The 21,853-nt window shown below is 39.6% G+C and overlaps 2 protein-coding genes across 3 annotated transcripts in view; one reads left to right on the top strand and one right to left on the bottom strand.

Moving 5' to 3' along the window:
• Positions 1 to 4,287, top strand: part of LOC140507468 (solute carrier family 2, facilitated glucose transporter member 7-like) — a 29,983-nt gene extending 25,696 nt beyond the window's left edge. The window contains 2 exon segments of the mRNA XM_072615548.1: positions 2,963 to 3,090; positions 4,063 to 4,287. Coding sequence (XP_072471649.1) covers positions 2,963 to 3,090; positions 4,063 to 4,287 — 353 coding nt within the window.
• An 8,904-nt stretch (positions 4,288 to 13,191) lies between these two features.
• CA6 (carbonic anhydrase 6) overlaps positions 13,192 to 21,853 on the bottom strand; it is a 47,888-nt gene continuing 39,226 nt past the window's right edge. For both annotated transcript variants that reach the window (XM_072616501.1, XM_072616500.1), the window contains 5 exons: positions 20,246 to 20,315; positions 18,699 to 18,856; positions 15,538 to 15,655; positions 14,172 to 14,254; positions 13,192 to 13,681 (listed from right to left, as the gene is read on the bottom strand). In XM_072616501.1, coding sequence (XP_072472602.1) covers positions 14,199 to 14,254; positions 15,538 to 15,655; positions 18,699 to 18,856; positions 20,246 to 20,315 — 402 coding nt within the window. In that variant the 3' untranslated portion in view covers positions 13,192 to 13,681; positions 14,172 to 14,198. The remainder of the gene's footprint in view (positions 13,682 to 14,171; positions 14,255 to 15,537; positions 15,656 to 18,698; positions 18,857 to 20,245; positions 20,316 to 21,853) is intronic.

Below are 21,853 nucleotides of genomic sequence, written 5' to 3'. Positions count from 1 at the left end.
CATAAGATCATAGATCTAGAGCCCTAAGAGACTTCAGAGGCCGTGTAGCCCCACGCCTTCATTTTCCAAATGAGAAAACTAAGGCCTGTAGAGGTAAAGTGACTAGCCCAAGGTCATACAATCTGTACATGTCAGAACAGAGACTGAACCTAGATTCTCTGACTTCAATTTTGTGCCCTTTCCCTTGTGTCTCGATACCTCCTCTAAGGTCATATTTCTTGAACTTTTAGAAGGAAAAGGGAAAGCAGTGGCCTGAATGCAAAGATTCTGCCCAGTGGCCTGGCCAGAATCACTGGCAATTGTCCTTTGTGGAGAATGTTCCTGACTGCTAAGATCTTCACCAATATGTGCACATCTGTACTCCTCACCAGGTCAGCTAGGGGGAGCCATAGTGCATAGAGCACTGGGCCTGGAGTCAGGAATACCTGAATTCAAATCTGACCTAGGACACTTACTAGCTGTATGACTCTGGACAAGTCACCTAACCCTGTTTGCCTCAGTTTTTCATCTGTAAAATGGGCGGGAGAAGGAAATGGCAATAGTTTTGCCAAGGAAAACTCAAATTTCCACAGAGTCGGGCACAACTGAAATAATTGGGCAGCAACAACTCTTTAATTCCACTAGCATTCATTAAGTGCCTACTTTATGCAAGGCACAGTGCTTACTCCTGGGAAATTATTAAGACAAAATTAAGGACGGGACTTGGTTAATTTTCAAGTATTTAAAAGGCTGTTACATGGAAGACTAGCTCTTCTTGGCTCCTGGGGACAAAACATTGGATAGGAATTGGAGACAAATAAATCTATGATCAATGTAAAGAAAAGCTTCCTAATCTTTAGAGCTATCCCTGTCACAAAAGGCTTACATTCTACCATGGGAGTATCTCTCCGTATGGGAGATAAGGAAAGACAAAATAATGTGAGGAATAAGACAACGAGGAGAAGAATGTCAGGAAAGGCTTGTGATAGGAGATGGGATCTGAGTTGATCCTTGAAGGTAATTAAGGATTCCACTGGGGAGTTGGAGAGGAGGAGCCTTTCCAAGCTTGGGGGGAAAGTTTATGCAAAAACCCTCTAAACCACAGATGCTTAACATATTTTACATGTGTCATGAACCTGCTGGCAGTCTGGTGAAGCCTCCAGGTCCCTTCTCAGAATGCTGTTTTTAAATGTATCAAAATAAATCAGCATTAAAAGTAAACTAAGAAGTAAATTTTCTCACCCAATTTCCCAGAGTCCCCTAAAATCTAAGAACCCCCACTCCAAACCATCAATCCCATTGTTGATTTGGTTTATTACCTAGAGTCATTCATTCCCTTGAACTCTCAACTACCAAGGACTATCTCAGGAAAGTTTTCAGTCTCATGAAATAAGAACGCGCAGAGGCCTGGGAAGCCTGGATGTTTGGGTTCAAAACCTAACCACACCAAGAGGTGATGATTTGCAAGTCATTTCCCTTCTTTGTGACTCAGCTTCCTCCTCTGCAAAATGAGAGGTTTGGTGTGGAATGAGTGGGACCTGCTATTGACTTAGAAAATTACAAATTAAGATTATGTTGTATTGTATTTTTACTAATTTTGTTAAACATTTTCAAATAGTATTTAATCTGGTTCGGGCAGAGCCATAACTTTGACAGCTCTGGCTCTAGATGACCTTTGAGGCTCCTTCCAGTTTCAAAGTTATAATCTTGGTGTTTCCAACTATGACCTTAAGGAAGAGTCTGGAAGGGGACCATAATGGTGGTGTTGGTTACCAAAGATATTCTCCTGCAGCACCTCTATTTTGCCATGAGGTGGCAGCATTTGCTCTAAACACAGACTTTAATGGCGTCCATAACACCCTTTATCTGTCCAGGTGGAAATCCTTGTTCTGGCTAGAATTGTCTTTTAAAAGGCTTTGAGGAAGCTTCGTTGCTTCTCTGAAGGGAGCAATGGTTCTCAGCTAATTGGCACCAGTCAATCAGCTTCTGACCCTCAGCTGCCTTATTTAGACAATGGGTAGGTAGAACCTACACAACCTTAAAGGTCCTAAATCTCTAAATCTACGCCCTATGATGTATGATCTGGAGGTATTCACAGAACCTCAGAGTCAGAAGGGATTTCAGAGGCCCCTTAGTCCGACCAGTACCTGAGCAAAAATTCTTTCTGGAACTTAACTGGCAAGGACAAGGAACTCATTACCTTCCAAGTTGGCCCAGTCTGTAAGGCTTTTGATGTGTCTATAGCATTCTTTTCATCTATCAATTTAGTAATTCAGTGAAAAAAAATATTCTTCGATATTTCATCTCTATTAATAGTTTGGGGTTCATTTTTTGACCACCTGGAGATGGTTTCATGTTGGTGGTCAGTCTTGTCCAGGACGATTGGTTTGTTCATTTTTAATTCTCCTTCAAATATATAAACATAAGGGTTTGCCAGAACAATGAACTCTCAGCATGGGAACCTCCTCCATCAAAGCTGATTACAACCTGCATTTCTCTTAAGTAAGTTGTAGGAGATAAGTAACAAAGGCAGGTACAGTGGGAAAAGTGCTACTTAGAGTTGGAAAACCTGCGTTCAGACCTATCACTGCTACCTATTACATTGCTGACCTTAGGAAAGTCATTGAAATTTTCTTGGCCTCAGTTTCTTTGATTGTAAAACAAAGGACCTCTGAGATACATTCCAGCTCTAAATAGGTGATCCTGAAGTCCCTAACGTACATCGAGGCAAAACGACTTGCTTTGGGTCACACAGCTAGTGCCAGTGGTAGAATCTGAACCCTGGTCTTCCCAACCCCAAGCTCAGTAGTACTATCCATTGTACCACCTGGCTTCCTATACTTTTAACTCTCACAGGAGTTCGAGTTTTGAGCTAAAAGCCTGATACAAGAACCCCCAACAGGAGTCCGGAGGGTTGCTGGAGAAGAATCTATCTGTGGCTCCTTCTGCCTCCTCCCTCACTTTCTTCTCTCTACCCACTAAGGTCCGGTTCCCTCAGTAGTAAGAACTGAGATATTCCTGCAGTCCTCCCAGCCAGCTGCATTCATGGTGGATGGGGCTGTCCATTGGCTCACCAATTTCATCATAGGACTGGTGTTTCCATTCATCCAGGTAAGTGAGGTGGCTTACCCCACCTTTAGCAAGCCCCTTGCTCCTTCCTCCCAGGAGAGTAGCTGATGTTCAATCGGTTAGAATATAAGCATTTACTCAATACTTCCTGTATTCTAGGGACTGTGCTAAGTGCTTTAGAAATATTAACTTATTTGATCTTCATCACAACTCTGGGAGACAAATAATATTATTATTATCCCCATTTTACAATTGAGGTAGGCAGATGTTAAATGACTTGCCCAAGGTCACACAGTTAGTCTGTCCAAGGCCAAATCTGAACTTGGGTCTTTCTGACTACCAGGTTCTACTACTACTGAAATTAGTAACAACAGGATTTGAATCCAGCCTCAAACACTTACTAGCTGTGTGATGGTGAGGAGGGAACTTGACCTTTCTAAGAATTCGTTTACACATCTGTTAAGTATAGGTAACAATAGCACTGATTTCCCAGGGTTATTGTCAGGATCAAATAAGACAACGTTTGTAAAGCACTTTGCAAGCTTTAAAAGATATATAAAAAATGCAACCTATCATCATCATCCTATTTGTCACAGGTAGCCAGGTAGCACAGTGGATAGAGCACCGGGCTTGGAATCAGAAAAACTCAACTTTATGAATTTAAATTTGGTCTCAGACACTTACTGACTGTATGACCCTGGGCAAGTCACTTAACCCTCTTTGCCTCAGTTTCCTCCTCTGTAAAATGAGCTGGAGAAAGAAATGGCAAACCACTCCAGTATCTTTGCCAAGAAAACTCCAAGTGAGGTCACGGAAAGTTGGATACGACTAGACACAACCACAACATATATACTCTCAAACTCCTTGTAATATCACCAGAGGAGTCAGCAACCCTACTGATTAGGACTCACTGCTCTAATGAAGTAAAAGGTTTCATCCTCCTGAAAAGAGGTGACTCTCAGAGATATCTCACCATAGCTTTATATTTGCTGTTTTCTTTGTTCCCCGGCTTAGGAGGGCATTGGTGCCTACAGCTTCATCATCCTTGCTGCAACCTGTCTCTTCACTGCCATCTACATCTATGTGGTTATTCCTGAGCCCAAGAACCAAACATTTGTGGAAATCAACCAGAGTTTTTTCAAAAGAAATAAGGTTGTGATCCCACAGAAGAAAAAAGAAGAAACAATGGACTTCAGCCCTTGCCCACACCCAACTTCTGCCAAGGAAACGAGTTTTTAATGGTGCCCACCATCACAGCAAGTCACCAGCTACATCTTCCCATTCTTCATCATCCTGCTACTTTGCTTGGTTCTAAAGTCTCCCTAGAGAGGGCAGTAGTAGCTCAAGGTCATTGTAGCAGCTCATCCTGCTCCCTTACTGGTGACCCAAAGGTGTTTGGGGCTACGGCTGCTCTTACATGACCTACTCAGGGCTCTTTCCTACCTCCCTAACTTTCCTTTTCCATCTCCTCCCTGGAGTTTTCATTGTCTTCCTACTCTCTAAGTATAGGAGCACTGCAGTGTCAAATCAGATCAACTGGCACTTATTCATGCCCACTGTGGAGATGTTGGAGACGGGGATTCTTTTTAGGTAACGGCAACACCCAGTGGCATCTGATGTCCTTTTCTACTCTGAGACTCTCATTATCTCCTGTTCTGACCTCTCTTCTGAAGGTTCTGGAATTCCACAAGATGTCCCTTCCTAGGACTCAGCTTATTCTTTCTCTCCTTACCCCCTTCAGGAAGTCAGGAAGGCTGGGGGGGTGGGGGGCAGTCTTCTCTTCCTTCTGACTTCACTCCCTCTTCCTGGGGTATCCACTCTGTTCCCCAGATTTGTGACCTTGCAGTTTTCTATGACCCTTCCACCTCTGACATTCCATCAGTTACTAAGTAATCTTTTACCGCCTCTCTCACAATGATCTCCTACTACTAGACTACACATTCCTTTGTTATCCTCTTCCCCAACTATTCCAATAGATTCCTTATTACTTCTTTCCCCTTCCAATCCAATTTCCTGCCAGAATAACCTTTTTTTAGACGTAAATCTGGCCATGTCTCTCCTCTGCTCAGGACTGTTCAATGCTATCTATCTACTAAATAAAGTTCAAAGTCTTTTACCTGTGATTCAAGGTGCTCTCCACTATCTGGAACCACCTTTACTTTCTGAGGCAAATAAGATAAAGTGACTTGCCCAGGTAACACAGCTAGTAAGTGTCTGAGGTTGGATTTGAATTCAGGGTCTTCTTGACTCCAAGTCAAGCACTGTTTCCACTGCACCACTACCTACTCCGAGAGAGAGAGAGAGAGAGAGAGAGAGAGAGAGAGAGAGAGAGAGAGAGAGAGAGAGAGAGAGAGAATGAGACGGAATGAGACAGAATGAGAAAGAATGAGAATCTGGATAGTCCTTGGTCAAGATCTATGTAAGAAACTCCTGATGTGAAAACTCCCTTCATGGATACAGAATGGTAACTCACTTATAATCTTAGAAAGTTGACTAGAGCCAGAGATTAAGTGACTTGTTCAGAGTCACACAGCCAATACATATCAGAGACAAGATTTGTACTCAGCTCTTCAATTCTCAAAGGATTGCCCTCTACCTACTACACCACTTTCCCTCTCCTAAGTATAAATCTCATTTACTGGCATTGCTTCTATATGAGGGGTCAGAAAGCTAATAATGCAGCCAGAACACTGCTCACATCACCAGGGTAGTCTCACATCTGGGCCAGTGGTTTCTTGGCTGGTCCACAGCTAGAGTTCCTTCACAGCCTTCCAGGACTCCAACTCTCCTGCCTCTGGAAATTTAGTCAGCTTCAGAGAAGTTGGGTATGAAGGTCATTCATCACAGAGGGCAGTGACAGCTGGCTGCATGGCCTTAATGGCAAAGTCAAGTCAACAAGCATTGTTGAGGGGGCGGAGCCAAGATGGCGGAGTAGAAAGACGCACATACACATAGCTCCGAACCCACAACCCATAGAATGGCTACAGGGAAGTAACTCACGGCGAATTCTGCACCCAGAGGCCACAGAACATTGGAGCGAGGGAGATTTCTGTTCCAGAGAGACCTGCAAACCTCTCGTGGGGGGTCCTTCGCGCTGCAGACTGGGCGCCGGGACTGGGAGCTGAGTGCAGCCCTGCCGCGGCCACGGCACCGAGAGGAAAAGATCCGAGCAGGCTTCAGGGACGGGATCTCCAGTGGCCGCACAAGTCCCTCTACCCACAGGTGACGGGGGTCGGTGAGAGAGTCTCTTTGGCGGGTCGAGAGGGGAGTGGGGTGCCCCCATAACTCAGGCCCCACCGGGAGGTAGAAGCTGAGAGGCGGCTGCAGACAGGGGCTCCCCAAGGGGGCAGGAGCCTGGATCCATTGTGGAAGGTCTGTGCATAAACCCCCTGAGGGAACTGAGCCTGAGAGGCGGCCCTGCCCCCACCTGACCACCTGAACTTAATTCTCACACTGAATAGCAGCCCTGCCCCCGCCAAAAGCCCTAAGGCTGGAAGCAGCATTTGAATCTCAGACCCCAAACGCTGGCTGGGAGGACCAGGAGGCGAGGTGGGTGTGAAGAGAATATTCAGAAGTCAAGTCACTGGCTGGGGAGAATGCCCAGAAAAGGGAAAAGAAATAAGACTATAGAAGGTTACTTTCTTGGTGAACAGGCATTTCCTCCCTTCCTTTCTGATGAGGAAGAACAATGCTTACCATCAGGCAAAGACACAGAAATCAAGGATTCTGTGTCCCAGCCCACCCAATGGGCTCAGGCCATGGAAGAGCTCAAAAAGAATTTTGAAAATCAAGTTAGAGAGGTAGAGGAAAACCTGGGAAGAGAAATGAGAGACATGAAGTCAAAGCATGAACAGCAGATCAGCTCCCTGCTAAAGGAGACCCAAAAAAATGTTGAAGAAAATAACACCTTGAAAACTAGCCTAACTCAATTGGCAAAAGAGGTTCAAAAAGCCAATGAGGAGAAGAATGCTTTCAAAAGCAGAATTAGCCAAATGGAAAAGGAGATTCAAAAGCTCACTGAAGAAAATAGTTCTTTCAAAATTAGAATGGCACAGATGGAGGCTAATGACTTTATGAGAAGCCAAGAAATCACAGAACAAAGAGAGAAGAATAGAAAAATGGAAGATAATGTGAAATATCTCATTGGAAAAACAACTGACCTGGAAAATAGATCCAGGAGAGACAATTTAAAAATTATGGGACTACCTGAAAGCCATGATCAAAAGAAGAGCCTAGACATCATCTTTCATGAAATTATCAAGGAAAACAAGCATTATTAAATATCTACCATGTGCCAAGCATTGTGCTAAGCATTAGAAACACAAAGAAAAGCAAAAACAGTTCCAACTCAAGATGGTGGAGAAAACATGAAAACCACTATGTATAAACAAGATATAGACAGGATATATATTTAGAGATATAAATTTTCCCTTAAGTACTGCTTTGGCTGCATCCCATAAATTTTGATATGTTGTCTTATTATTGTCTTTAATGAAATTGGTTGTTTCTATGATTTGTTCTTTGACCTACTTATTCTTTAGGATTATTTAGTTTCCAATTAATTTTGAACCTATGTTTCCATGGTCCTTTATTAAATATAATTTTTATTACATTGTGATGTAGAAAGAATGCATTTAGTATTTCTGCTTTTCTATTTTTAGTAGTGAGGTTTTAAGTGCCCTTGTACATGGTCAGTTTTTGTATAGGTGTTATGTACCACTGAGAAAAGGTATATTCCTTTTTATTCCCATTCAATTTTCTCCAGAGATCTTTCATTTCTAACTTTTAAAAATTCTATTCAACTCCTTGACTTCTTTTTTTGTTTATATTTTGTTAGACTCATCTAATTCTGAGAGGGAAAAGTTGAGGTCCCCCACTAGTATTGTTTTACTGCCTAGTTCCTGCTGTACCTCATTTATCTTTTCCTTTAAGAATCTGGATGCTCTACCATTTGGTACATGTATATTTAGTACTGACATTACTTTATTGTCTATGGTACCTTTTAGCAAAATGTAGTTTTCCTGTGAGGAAACTGAGGGGATGAGAATATCAAGTGGTAATGGGAATTGAGTGAACCACACTGACTCCTTCTTGTGACTTAATTCTGAAACTAGCTCAGTACCCCTTCTATTCAATTATGGGTCTACTCTAATTTCTGTCTTGTGAAAAAATTTTATTCAATTGTTGGAATCGTGAGAGGACTTGGTTGCATTATTTGAATGTAGCCCTGTGTGACTACAAAGCTGGACCACCTCTACCAATTGCTTAGAGACCCTTAACTAAGGACCTAGGTTATGCTAACAAGAAACTTGGTCAGAGCTGAAGACTGATGCAGAGAGTTTTCTCACAATTACACACCACAAGCAACCCCTATGTCTTATCTGAAAACTGAACCCATACTGATCATCAGTTATTGTTTCCATGGTTCCTTGGATTATATACAGACACTTGGGGGAAGTGAGATACCTCTTTTTCTGATTTTAGGAAATTGCACCTGTTCACTCTCCCCTTCCCAATGTGGAAAGTCTCTAATCTTTCCCCAATTAGATATCAGATTACCTAGTTTTGTATCCTGGTCATTTTCTTTTAACTAATTGGTCTTATTTAATTCACTGTTTTTAATGTATAAAATTCTGTTTCCTCCTGTATTCAAGGTCTAGTGCCAAAGATGAGAGAAGCTATTGGGCAATTGGCATGTATTGCTTAATAAACTGATATGCTCAGACGTTCAAACCATTTTTTCAGTCATTTCATTTTTCACCCATCACAGCTGCTTATCACTTCTAATTAAATCTACTTTTGCTTTTGCTTTGTCTGAAATCACATTTGCTACCACTGCCTTTCTTACTTCAGCTGAAGCAAAATAATAAGATATAATAATAATTCTTCTTCATTTTCTTATTTTAACTCTCTGTGTGTCTTTTTGTTCCCAGTGTGTCTCTCGTAACCAACATGTTGGATTCTGGTTTCTACTCCATTCTGCTATCTGCTTTCATTTTGTGGGTGAACTCATCCCACTCACATTCACAGTTATGATTATTAACTGTATTTCCTTCCATTCTATTTTTCCCCATTTATCCTTCTCTCTGTTTCTCCTTTCACCTTGTCCCCTCTCAAGTCTATTTTGCTTCTGACCACTGCTTCCCCCAATCTGCCCTCCCTTCTAACAGCACTCCCCTTCTTTTATCCCCCTCCCTTCCTACTTCCCTGTAGGGCAAAATAGATTTCTATACTCAACTGAGTGTGTTTGTTATTTCCTCTTTGAGCCACTTCCAATGAGAGTAAGGTTTAAGCATTGCCTGCCACCCCATCCCCATCTTCCCTTACGTTATAAAAATTCTTCCTTTCATGTCTCTTTTACGTAAGATAAATTTACCCCATTCTATCTCTCCCTTCCTTCTTCTTCCAGTGCATCTTTCTCTCTCACCTCTTAATTTTATTTTTTTAAGTCCTCCCATCATAGTCAACTGACACCTGTGCCTTCTACCTATAAATTCCTTCTAACTTCCCTAATAACAATAAAGTTCTTAGGAGTTACAAATATCATCTTCCCCTATAAGAATGTAAATAGTTTATCTTTATTAAGTCCCTTATGATTTCTCTTTCCTGTTTACCTTTTTATGCTTCTCTTGAGTTTTGTATTTTAAAGTCAAAATTTTTATTCAGCTCTGATCTTTTCATCAGAAATGCTTAAAAGTCCTGTATTTCATCAAAAAAATTTCCCCTGAAGTATTATACTCAGTACTGGATAGATGATGCTTGGTCATAATCCTAGCTTCTTTACCCTATGAGACCTCCAGTCATTTAATGTAAAAGGTGCTAAATCTTGTGTTATCCTAACTATGGCTGCATGATATTTAAATTGTTTCTTTCTGGCTGTTTGCAATATTTTCTCCCTAACCTGGGAGCTCTGGAATTTGGCTATAATATTCCGGGGTGCTTCCCTTTTGGGATCTCTTTCAAGAGGTAAATGATGGATTATTTCCATTTCAATTTTTCCCTTTGATTTTAGAATATCAGGTTAGTTTTCCTTGATAATTTCTTGAAATATTATGTCTAAGCTCTTTTTTTTTATCATGGCTTTTGGGTAGTTTAATATTTTTTAAATCATCTCCCATCAATCTATCTTCTAGGGTAGCTATTTTTCCAACAAAATAGTTCACATTTTCTTCTATTTTTTTCTTTCTTTTGAGTCTGCTTTATTGTTTCTTGATGTGTTGTGAAGTCATTAGCTTCCACTTGCCCAATTCTATTTTTTAAGAAATTATTTTCTTCAGTGACCTTTTGTACCTTCTTTTCCATTTGACAAATTCTGTTTTTAAGGTACTATTTTCTTCAGATTGCTATGTGTGTGTGCACATGCATGCACATGCACACCTCTTTTACCAAGCTGTTGACTCTATTTTCATGATTGTTTTTGCATCATTCTCATTTCTTTTCCCAATTTTTATTCTAGCCTCCATTTTGTTTTTTTAAAACCCTTATGAGCTCTTCCTGGAATTCTTTTGGGGCCTGTGACCAATCCACATTTTTCTCTGAAGCTTTGCATGTCACTGTTTTGATTTCATAGTCTTCTGAGTTTGTTTCTTAACCTGCCTGTCACTATAGTAACTTTCCTTACTCAAGTTCTTTTTTTGTTGTTGTTATTTGCTCATTTTCCCAGCTTATTTCTTGACATAACTTTTTGTTAAAGTTTCTCTCTACTACATGGGTGGAAGGGGCACTATCCCAAGTTTCAGTTTTATGCTAGTATTTTCAGAGCTAATTCTGGAAATCCAGAAGTTTTGGGTCATTCCAACATGATATATCTAAGTGATGTGTGGTCACTGTTCTCCTGAACTACACTGATCTGTGAGTGATCATAAGTACTCTTCTCCACCCTAGAACTGTGATCAGGCATCCTGTACCCAAGTAGCTCTGATGCTGCAGTCCTAGTGGGCTACTGGGTTCTCTTCACCCTGGGACTGTGACCTGGAACTATATGAGCAATGTAATAGAATCCTATGCCCAATGCCAGCAAAGGGTCCCTCTTAATCTCCTTCTGATCAATTGTCTGACCCCTTACCATCTATGGGCTGAGAGCTGCAGCTACTCCCAATGCCTGATGCTGGCATGGCCTGTATCCCACTGTGCTCTAGGCCCAACCACCAGTCCAGTGAGACAGAACTTTCTTGCTGACCTCTTAAGTTGTCTTGGACTGGAAAATTGCTTCACCCTGACTTTTTGTTGCTTCTGCTGCTCCAGAATTCAATTTGAGGCATTATCTTAAAGTTGTTTGAAGGGATAATTTAGGAGAGCTCAGGTGAGTCTCTGCCTTTACTCCACTATCTTGGCTTTACCTCTCTCACATTTCTTTTTTTAAAACATTTTATCAAGATCTTTTGTTTTTACTTAATTTTAGTTTCTGAATATATCCCTCTCTATCCCCTACCTAGTGAGCCATCTCTTATAACAAAGGATAAAGAGAGAGAGGAAAAAAAAGAGATTTGGCAAAACCAATCCACACATCAACAGTTTATTCAACATTCTGCAACTATAATCGCCACCTTCTACAAGGAAGAGAAGGAAGTGCATTTATTCAACTCTTTTTTAGAACCAAGCCTTTTTCTTGGTCATTATAATTTTACTCCATTTTTGTTCTTTCTGTCTACATTGGTGTAATCATCATGTAAATTGTTTTCCTTATTTTGCTGATTTCATTCTGCATTCATTTTTATAAGTCTTCTCAGGTTTCTCCAAATTCTTCATATTCATCATTTGCTCATATACCACAATTTGTTTAGCCATCCCCCAATCAATTGCCATTTGATTTTCTACAGTATTTCTGTTTTCTATCATTTGGCTCACTCCCTTGGCACTTAGAATATGCCTACCTGGTGTTGCTAGTGAGTCTATCCATTCTCCCCAACTAAATTATTAGCCCCTCAAGGGTAGGGATAACACCAGTTTCTAATTGGTGTGTCCCATGATGATTAATTTCCAAAATCTGGAACATAAGTGCTAAAGAAAGTTTTATTTTCATTGGTTTGTTAATATCTAGATGTAGAAGAAAAGAATTTATAGAAAAACTCTGATGCTGAGGGGAGACAAGATGGAAGCAAATGAGAACTGTCAGTGTGAAAGAGAGTGTGTGTGTGTGTGTGTGTGTGTGTGTGTGTGTGTGTGTGTGTGTGTGTGTGTGTGTGTAATAATGGGAGGATAGAAAGATAAGAAACATCCTGAAGGAAAAATGAAGGGAATGGAAATGATCTTGTCCAGTTCTTTATTACAGTTCTAGAAGGGGTGGTGGGATCAATTGAATAGATTAGTCACATCACTTCCACCCCATTTAAAGTGTCAAAATGCTAAGTCCTGATACATTTATCAGGTTAGAACATATCAATTGCTTAGTGAACAAGGCCTCGATACCTCTTTGAATTAATCAAGGACAAGAAGTCTGTTCCAACTATGACCGTAAACATGTGGACCTTTTCCTTCAAATGGCATCCTGAAATTCTTTCCTATTTTCTCTAGGCTTCAATCAACAGATATTTTTTCCTTTTCTGAATTCCTTCTATTTTACCTACTTCATATATTCCCTCTTCCCTTTTAACACCTAGTAGGCATATGCTATATGCCAAGGGAGTGATCCAAATAACAGAAAATAGAAACACTGCAGAAAATCAAAGGACAATTGCTTAGGGGATGGTTAAACAAACTGTGGTACTTGAGCATAATGGATATTGTTGTATTATATGAAATGAAGAATTTGAAGAAGCATGAGAAGACTTATATGAACAGATGCAGAATGAAGTCAGCAGAACCAGGAAAACAATACACAGAATGACCAACATAAACAGAAAATAGAACAACAAAAATGTAGCATAACTATAATGACCAAGAAAGAAGCTTGGTCCTGAAAAGAGTTAAATAAATATGCTTCCTTTTTTTCTTTGTAGAAGTTGGGGATTATGGTTGCAGAATGTTGCACAAACTGTTGATGCCTATCTCTAGTATTCTTATGTTTCACATTCTTTAGTCTTACACCCACTCTCTCCTTTTTCTCCTTAATTTCATTTCTTTCCTTTTTTGTATTTGAGTGTATCTCAAGAAGTAAAACATCTGAGAAAAAGGAAAAATACATATGTATAAAAGGACAACTTTTAAGCATCAAATAATTTTATTATATCTCAATGCATAAGAGAAGGGCAGATTGGTTGAGAGTTAATATCCATCAAAGCAGATATTAACAGTAGAAAATCGACATTCACAAAGTAATTGATTTCCATTTCTATCATCAGTTCTGTTTCTATTAAATCCCTCCAGGTATAATTTAATTTCATCATGTGATCATTTCAGCAACAGTAGTTCCACTAAGGTATCTGAGAAACGTACAAGGTTAGTAATCCAAGAAGAAACTTTGCATAGATAAGGGAGCAACTAAGTAAGGATCCAGCGCAAGGTATGTTTTTATGGTCAAGGAAATGATGGACTGGCATCTTCTAGCTCATGGTCTAAACTGGTGGCTGATGATGGTTATCTACAATGCTTCTTTTTATTTCTGATAAGGATCGACTCCGTGCCATTTTTTAAACTGTAGAAAAGTATCGCAGATTTTTCTTTAGAAAACCACCACTGGAACCTTTAGAGCATTCTAGAAAAAAAACAGTCATTTATCAAGGGATTTTCAATATATTGAGGGCCTTTCTTGGCAAAGAGATGACATTTCCCTCTCCCAGAAAATGATCATAAACAGTTTAAAGGAAATATAAGACTTTAAAGACAGGGCCAAGTCAGAGGGTGGCTGTGGTATGACCCCAAAGGACTTCATGATCAATCAGTAGGAAGGAAACTGGGAGGATGGCTGTAAACCACCCTCCCCACAGTAGCAGGGGTAGTGGGTACCTACTTGGCTACCTACTCCACCACTTACCCATTATCTCCAAACACACGCTCCAACTCTTCCTCTCTTTGAGCTTTTCCTGCTCCCAACCCTTCCCCTTCTGGGTCCTTGGGCAGTTATAGCTTAACCTCAACCCAGACACATGGACTGTCATTTCCATTGACACTGTTAGAAACACCCCACGTCACAAGGCATACCCACACCCTGGTCTTCCCTTCAACCCCATGCTCCCCCAGCTTACCTGCAGGCTTCTCTCTTTGAGCTGGCACTAATGCCTCTTGTCTTCCTTGTTATTCTCCTTAGGTTTGGACCGTGACTCTTTTCCTTTTTCGCAGGACCAAGTATGTTGAGAAGAATGAGAAAGAATAGGTGGTTTGTAATCTGCACCATAGATCTCATTACATAATGTCTTCCCCTTTTCACTAAATCCTCCCCTCTTCCAAACTCTTCTATCTATTCCCTTCTCCTCTCAGCTGCCAAGGCCATTTCCTTTAAACAGAAATCTGACTATGTCACTATCCTATTCAGTAAACAATAATGGTTTCTTAAAAGTTCTAGGATACAAGATTATTTCATCTGTGTCTCATTCTTTATCATTTCTATTTCTCTAAGTTTTATAATGTTTATAATTATTAGCATGCACATAACTTGCAAATAAGTATTTCTATATTGGGGATGCACTCTCAAAAATTATTTAGTGAGCGGGAGAACAACCAAAAAAGTTCGTAGATTTTTAAAGTCCCAGCTAAAAACCTTCTGCAAGAAGTATTTGTTAATCCCCCTTAATGTTAGGGTTCTCCTTCTGTTGATAAATCTCCGATTTGTCTTGTCAATAGCCTTTTGGTACATGGTTGTTTGCATGCTGTCTTCCTCATTGGCATCCTTGAGAGCAGGGACTGTCTTTTCCCTTTCTTTGTATCCCCATCACTTTGCACAATGCCTGATAAATTGTGGGAACAAAATAAACACTGACTGATCACTAATATAAGGAATCAGGAAGACAAGTTCAAATATTGCCTCAGATACTATCCTTTTGACCCTAGGCAAGTCACTTAATCTTTCTCAGCCTCAGTTTCTCCATCTATACAATCAGGATAATAATAGCACCTGCCTCACAGGATTGTTACAGGAATCAAATGAGATAACATATGTGAGGCATTTTGAAAACCTTAAACTATAAGACATAATGTTAGCTATGATCGTGATTATCATTATCATTCATAATTGTTATCAATTATAAATTATTTCAGTGTCTCCTGAAACTTAATAACAGTATTGCTACTACTATTCAATTTATTCATTGATGTTGATTCATTTAATTGATTGTTATTATTAGGTCATAGGAAGCCCCAAATCTTTCTCTATATCCCCATTTCAGGACAATTCTCTTGATCGCATGGTGTGCCAATGTTCCCCTCACTTTGAATTTTATATTAATTTCATTAGACACCTGTCCTCTATGTCTGAACTAAGGGTCAAGAACTGCCAGCAACTGAGAATAAGGCCTCTTATGCAATCAATATGATACACAATGGCCAATGCTCTAAAGTACCTAAAGACCAACAAATTCCAAGAAAGAAAACTCCATTCCCGAGGATTTCACTGACCTTTTCCAGATGGGAAACTGGCCTCCACTCTCCTGTGGTTGAGGGGCTTAACCTCCCGGAAATTATTTTGAAGTGTCTCATGATCATTATTCAAGACTGAGTTCTGTAGCTCATCCAGCTGCAGGTAACACAGGAGATATTCATTATGCAGGGGAAATGAGGGCTAGGGGGCTTAGTTAGCTTCCAGGCTGGAACTGAGACCTTGTTATTGAACCAGCCATCAGATTGTTAGCAGCCCAGAAGAAGTGAATCCTTATACTTTTAACGTAGGCCATTTCTGGTTAGTTTTTTAACTAAATTAATTTTTTTCAATGATCAAGTATCTATTTTTCTCTCCCACTCACCCCCAGTGAAAGAAAATAAAATAAAATAAAACCCTTGTTAAAAAAAAATATGCACAGTCAAGAAAAGCAAATTCCCATATTGGTCGTATCCAAAAGAATATCTCATCCTAGCCTATCATCTCCCTGCCTGGAGGTGGGTAGCCAGGAGGTAGATAGGTCATTTCTTTATGATACTCTCTTTGATATCCCCTGACCCACATTCCAAATCAACCATCCATTTGGTTAGGGACTTGGGCCAGCTTGGCCTAGCTCTCATGGTCTTGCATTTTTTTAAAAAGGACCTTTAAATCTCTAGTCTGGAAGGCAGAATTTCCCAAATCCAATTTGCTGATGTTAATATTTGCTTTAGGTTTCAAAGGGCCACTACACAACCTCTAATTCCCATGAACACCATTTTAGAAATTTTATCTATCCACCCACTCACACTGAGGGTCTGAGCTGAGTTTTCCACCATGATTTCAAATACAGCAAAGAGTTTTTGAAACCAGATAATGTACTTAGAGAACCTTAGAGAGTCAACTAAAAAAATTAGTTGAAAGAATTAACAACTTTGGCAAAGTTGTAGCATACAAAATAAAACCACATAAATCATCAGCATTTCTACATGTTACCAACAAAACCCAGAAGGAAGAGATAGAGAAATTCCATTTAAAATAACTGCATGTAGCATAAGATACTTGAAAGTCTATCTAGGAAGACACACAGAAGAACTATATAAACACAATTACAAAACTCTTCATACAAATAAAGACAGATCTAGATAATCAGAAAAATATTAACTGCTTATGGGTAAGTTGAGTCAACACAATAAAAATGACAATTCTACCTATATTGATTTACATATTCGGACCCATACCAATCAGGCTACCAAAGAATTATTTTATAGCGCTAGGAACAACATGATTCATTTGGAGGAACAAAAGGTCAAGAATATAAAGGGAATCAATGAAAAAAAATGAAAAATGTGGCCCAGCAGTACCAGATCCCAGACTACAAATTACAAAGTAGTAGTTATCAAAACAAAGTGATGGTAAATAAGGAATAGTATAGTTAATCAATGGAATAGGTTAGGTATACGATATAGAGAAGTAAATGGCCACAATAATCTAGTCTTTGACAAACTCAAAGGTCCAAGCTTTGGGGATAAGAATTCAGTATCTGACAAAAATTGTTGGGAAAACTGGAAAGCAGTCTGGCAAAAACTAGACGTAGACTAATATCTCATGCTATATGACAAGATAAGCTCAAAATGGGAACGAGATTTAGACATAAAGTCTGATGTTAAAAGCAAATTAGAAGAGTATAGAAAAAATTACTTTTAGATCTATGGATAAAGCAACAGTGTATGGCCAAACAAAAGATGGAGAGGATCGTGGAAGGTAAGATGGGGAATTATGATTACATTAAATTAAAAAGGGTTTGCACAAAAAAACTAATGCAGCCAAAATTAGAAGGAAAACATGAAGAGAGAAGAAGAAAATTTTACAGCAAGCTTCTCTGATAAAGGTCTCATTTCTCAAATATATAGGGAACTAAACTAAATTTATAAAAATAAGAGCCATTCCTCAATTGATAATTGGTGAGAAAGATATGAACAGTCAGTTTTCAGAAGAAAGCTAACAACAAGCATATGAAACAACAGTGGAGTACCACCTCATACCTGTCAGACTAGCTAACATGACAGAAAAGGAAAATGACAAATCCTGGAAGAGATGTGGAAAAATAATACATTAATGCACTGTTGGTGGAGTTGCGAACTAGCCCAATCATTCTGGAGAACAATTTGGAATTATGCCCACGAAGTTATAAAACTGTACATACTCTTTGACCCAGCAATACCATACCATATCTATATCCTCCTTCCTTCTCCTCCCCTGTCCTTGAGAAGGCAAGTGATTTTATATAGATTTTATATATACATATTATATATATATATATATATATATATATCCAGTCATGCAAAACATTCCATGTTAGCTATGTTGCAAAAGAAAGTGCCTATTAAAAAAAAGTAAAAATGTTAATTAAAAAAAAAAAAAGCAAAGAAGTATACTTTGATCTGCATTCAGACTCCATCAGTTCTTTCTCTGGAGCCAGAAAGCATTTTTCATAAGTCTTTCAGAAGTTTTTTGTATCATTGTATTGCTAAGAATAGCTAAATCATTCACAGTCGATCACTGTACAATATTGCCATTACTGTGTACAACTCTCTCCTGGTTCTGCTCACTTCACTCTGCATCAGTTCATGTAAGTCTTCCCAGGTTTTTCTGAAACCATCCTGCTCCTCCTTTCTTATAGAACAAAAGTATTCCATTACATTCATATACCACAGCTTGTTCAGCCGTTTCCCAATAGTAGACCATCCCCTCAGTTTCCAATTCTTTGATACAACAAAAAGAATTACTATAAATATTTTTGTATAAATAGGTCCTTTACCTTTTTCTTTGGGATACAGACCTAGGAGTGGTATAGCTGGTCAAAGGGTATGCACAATTTCATAGCCCTTCTCTGTATATATCTTGTCTATACCTAGTCATTTACATGTTGTATCCTCCACAAGACTGTGAGTTCCTTGAGGACAATCAACAAAGCTTTATTATTGACTAAGGTGGGACTGCTTTTTGCCTTGCTCTGTACTGTTTAACACAGTACTTGGCACATGGTTGGCACTTAATATATGCTTTCTGATTGATTGAATGAAATAAAACATAACAAGTAACCAGGGGACAGAGTGGAGCAGCTGAACAAATTCCTTATACTCTCCAAAGCCATCAGTGGAAGCTTATCAAGGATAATAGCAGGGGATAGAATGTTTACCTGTTTTTTAGAAATGGTGACGGTTTCTTTCAAAATCATCCATGTAACATTCTCGCTGCAGGGAGGAGTGGTCAATGAGCCATTATATCGGTAGTATTTTGAGAGGTTATCAGGCAACAAGTGCTTGATGTCGATGGAGTTCAGAGTTACATTTTCCCCTAAAAGAGAACCAAGAAATGAGAGAGATTGAGACACTTGGTAGATATGTGGCAAGCATAGGTGACTGGCCAATATGACCCTGGGGTTGGGGAAACCATAGAGATGGGGTCATGAGGCTGAATTGTACCTCTAACTGGCCTTCCTATGTTGTGTTAAAACTCTATCCCTGATCTGCTTTTTACTCTTCCAATAAAATTAAATGGGAAAGTTCTCTTGGTCCATCCAAAGGTTATCACAAGGACGTCATAAGGAACTGTTAAAATCACCCTCCTTCTGTCATCTTCTCATCCTATCCCCCACAGGGAGAATAGTTAAGTGCTTTGAGTTCTTTACAAAATCAGTTCTCAAATGTAATTCAAATTAAGAAATAAATAACCTGGAATAAATCCAAAGAAGGGTTAGTGAAGGACCTCCATTTGAGCCAATTAATAAATATTTATTAAATGCCTGCTATGTGCCAGGCTTAGGACAGCTAAGTGATGCAGTGAATAGAATGTCAGATCTGAAGTTAGGAAGACCTGAGTTCAAATCTGACCTCAAACACTTACTAGCTCTGTGACCCTGGGCAACTCACTTAACCCTATTTGTCTCAGTTTCCTTTTCTGTTAAATGAGCTGGAGACGGAAGTGGCAAACCACTCCAGTGTCTTTGCCAAGAAAACCTCAAATGGGGTCACAGAGAGTTGGATACAACTGAAGTGACTGAACAATTCAACAGCAATGTGGCTGGCACAGTGCTGGGGATACAAAGAAAAGCCCTCAAGGATCACACAATCTAATGAGGGAGACAACATAAAGCATACAAGCTTGTACCAACAAGCTATATACAGGATAAACTGGAAACAACAGAGGGAAGGCACTAGAATTAAGGGGAGTCAGGAAAGGTTTCCTGTGGAAAGTGGAATTTTAGCTGGGACTTTAAAAAAGCAGAGGAAGTCAAGAGGAGCAACTGGAAGAAGTAGGGATGTTTATCTTGGAGGAGAGAAAACTTGGGGGGACAGAATAGTTGTCATCAAGCAGCTGAAAGATTGTAACACGGAAGGAAAGTAAGGCCCAGAGAAATTAAGTGACTTGCCCAGTATCATACAGGTTCTCAGTGGCAAAGGCAGGATTTGAACCCAAATCTCCTGATGCCAAATTTTGCATTTTTTTCCCTCATGTCCCCCATGATCCTGGGATTTATGGCCCAGAGTTCCCCCAACATAGCCATTCGCCATAAGGAAAGTTTAGGAACAAATCTTTCCAAGATCCCCACCTGAACCTGTCCCCAAATGTAGAGGTGGCTCCCTGATGGGTCCTTATTTCCCAGCTGTCTGCCTGCTTCCTCGCTCCTCCCTTTAATGTGTCCCTGGGGCTAGTTTCTCTTCCCCTGGTGCTGTGTTGACTTACCTACATTTTGGATCTCAGACAAATGGGAAATAATCTTCTCAAAATGAGCATTCTTGTGACCTTTTTTAGCCTATAGGAAAAAAACAGAATAGGGAAGGAGTGTATTGGCAGTGCAAAATGGTGAAGAAGAGGGAATAATAATTGTTGACAATGGAACGCTTCACAAATATCTCATTTGATTCTCATAACTACCCTGGGAAGTAGGTGCTCTGGGTTTTATCATCTCCATTTCACAGATGGGGAAACTGAGACTCAATTGGCCCATGGCCACTCGGCTAGAAAGTGACAGGAGTAGGATCCAAGCTTAGATCTGTGCGGACTCCATGTCTGGTCCTCTTTCCAGTGTTCTAGGTGGCCTCTCTGGGAAGGAGCAAGGAAATGCAGATGATGAGGAGAGTTTCTTTTAGAGATGATACTATGCGTCTTCACTACCAAATGACTACAGAAATCAATCTCTCACTGGTTCAGTTTGCTCATTGCTAAATAGGGATAATGCTTATAGAGCCTTTTGGAATCTTCCCAGGAAAAGTTCTTGTAGTTGTAAATAATAATAACTTAAAGAAAGGATTTGCTGGAGTTTGCTCCAACCAATTTGGAAAAGCCACTTGTTAAATTTTCAATATGATCATTTATGACCTCAGAAATTGACAAAGGTTCCATATCAGGGCTTGATTGTTTTGTTAATTGCCTAGAATTAAGAAAGTGATGGAGAAAAATGCTAATGAGCTTAAAAGTCCATCCTGTTCCCCAGTTGATAAATGGTCAAAGGATATGAACAGGCAGTCTTCAGAGAAAGAAATTAAAGATATCTATAGTCTTATGAAAAAATGCACTAAATCACTACTGATTAGAGAGATGCAAATCAAAACAACTCTGAGGTATCACATTACACATATCAGATTGGCTAACATGACAAAACAGGAAGATGGTAAATGTTGGAGAAGATGTAGGAGAGTTGGAACACTAATACATTATTGGTGGAGCTGTGAGCTGATTCAACCATTCTGGAGAGCCATTTGGAACTATGCCCAAAGGGCTACAAAAACGTGCATATCTTTTGACCCTGCAATAATACTTCTAGGACTGTATCCCCAAGAGATCGTAAAAATGGGAAAGGGTCCCACATGTACCAAAATATTTATAGCAGCTCTCTTTGTGGTGGCCAAAAATTGGAAATCAAGGGGATGCCCATCGACTGGGGAATGGCTGAATAAATTGTGGTATGTGAATGTAATGGAATACTATTGTGCTATAAGAAATGATGAACAGGAAGACTTCAGAGAGGAAAAACTTATATGAACTGATGCTGAGTAAAAGGAGCAGAATCAGGAGAACTTTATGCACAGCAGCAACCACAGTGTGCAAGGAATTTTTCTGGTAGACTTAGTACTTCATTGCAATGCAAGGACTTAAATAATTCCCATTGGAATGGTCTCTTAAGGCAAAATGTCTTCCACATCCAGAGAAAGAACTATGGAATTCGATCACAGAATGAAGCAGATCATTTTCTTTTGTATTATTTTTTGGTTTGTTTTATGATTTCACCCATTCGTTTTAATTCTTCTTTGCAACATGACTAAGGCAAAAGTGTATTTAATAGGAATGTAT

This window comes from Notamacropus eugenii, chromosome 5, assembly GCF_028372415.1.
Source record: "Notamacropus eugenii isolate mMacEug1 chromosome 5, mMacEug1.pri_v2, whole genome shotgun sequence".
NCBI classification, from domain to species: Eukaryota; Metazoa; Chordata; class Mammalia; order Diprotodontia; family Macropodidae; genus Notamacropus; species Notamacropus eugenii.
This window is presented reverse-complemented; position numbering and strand designations above follow the sequence as displayed.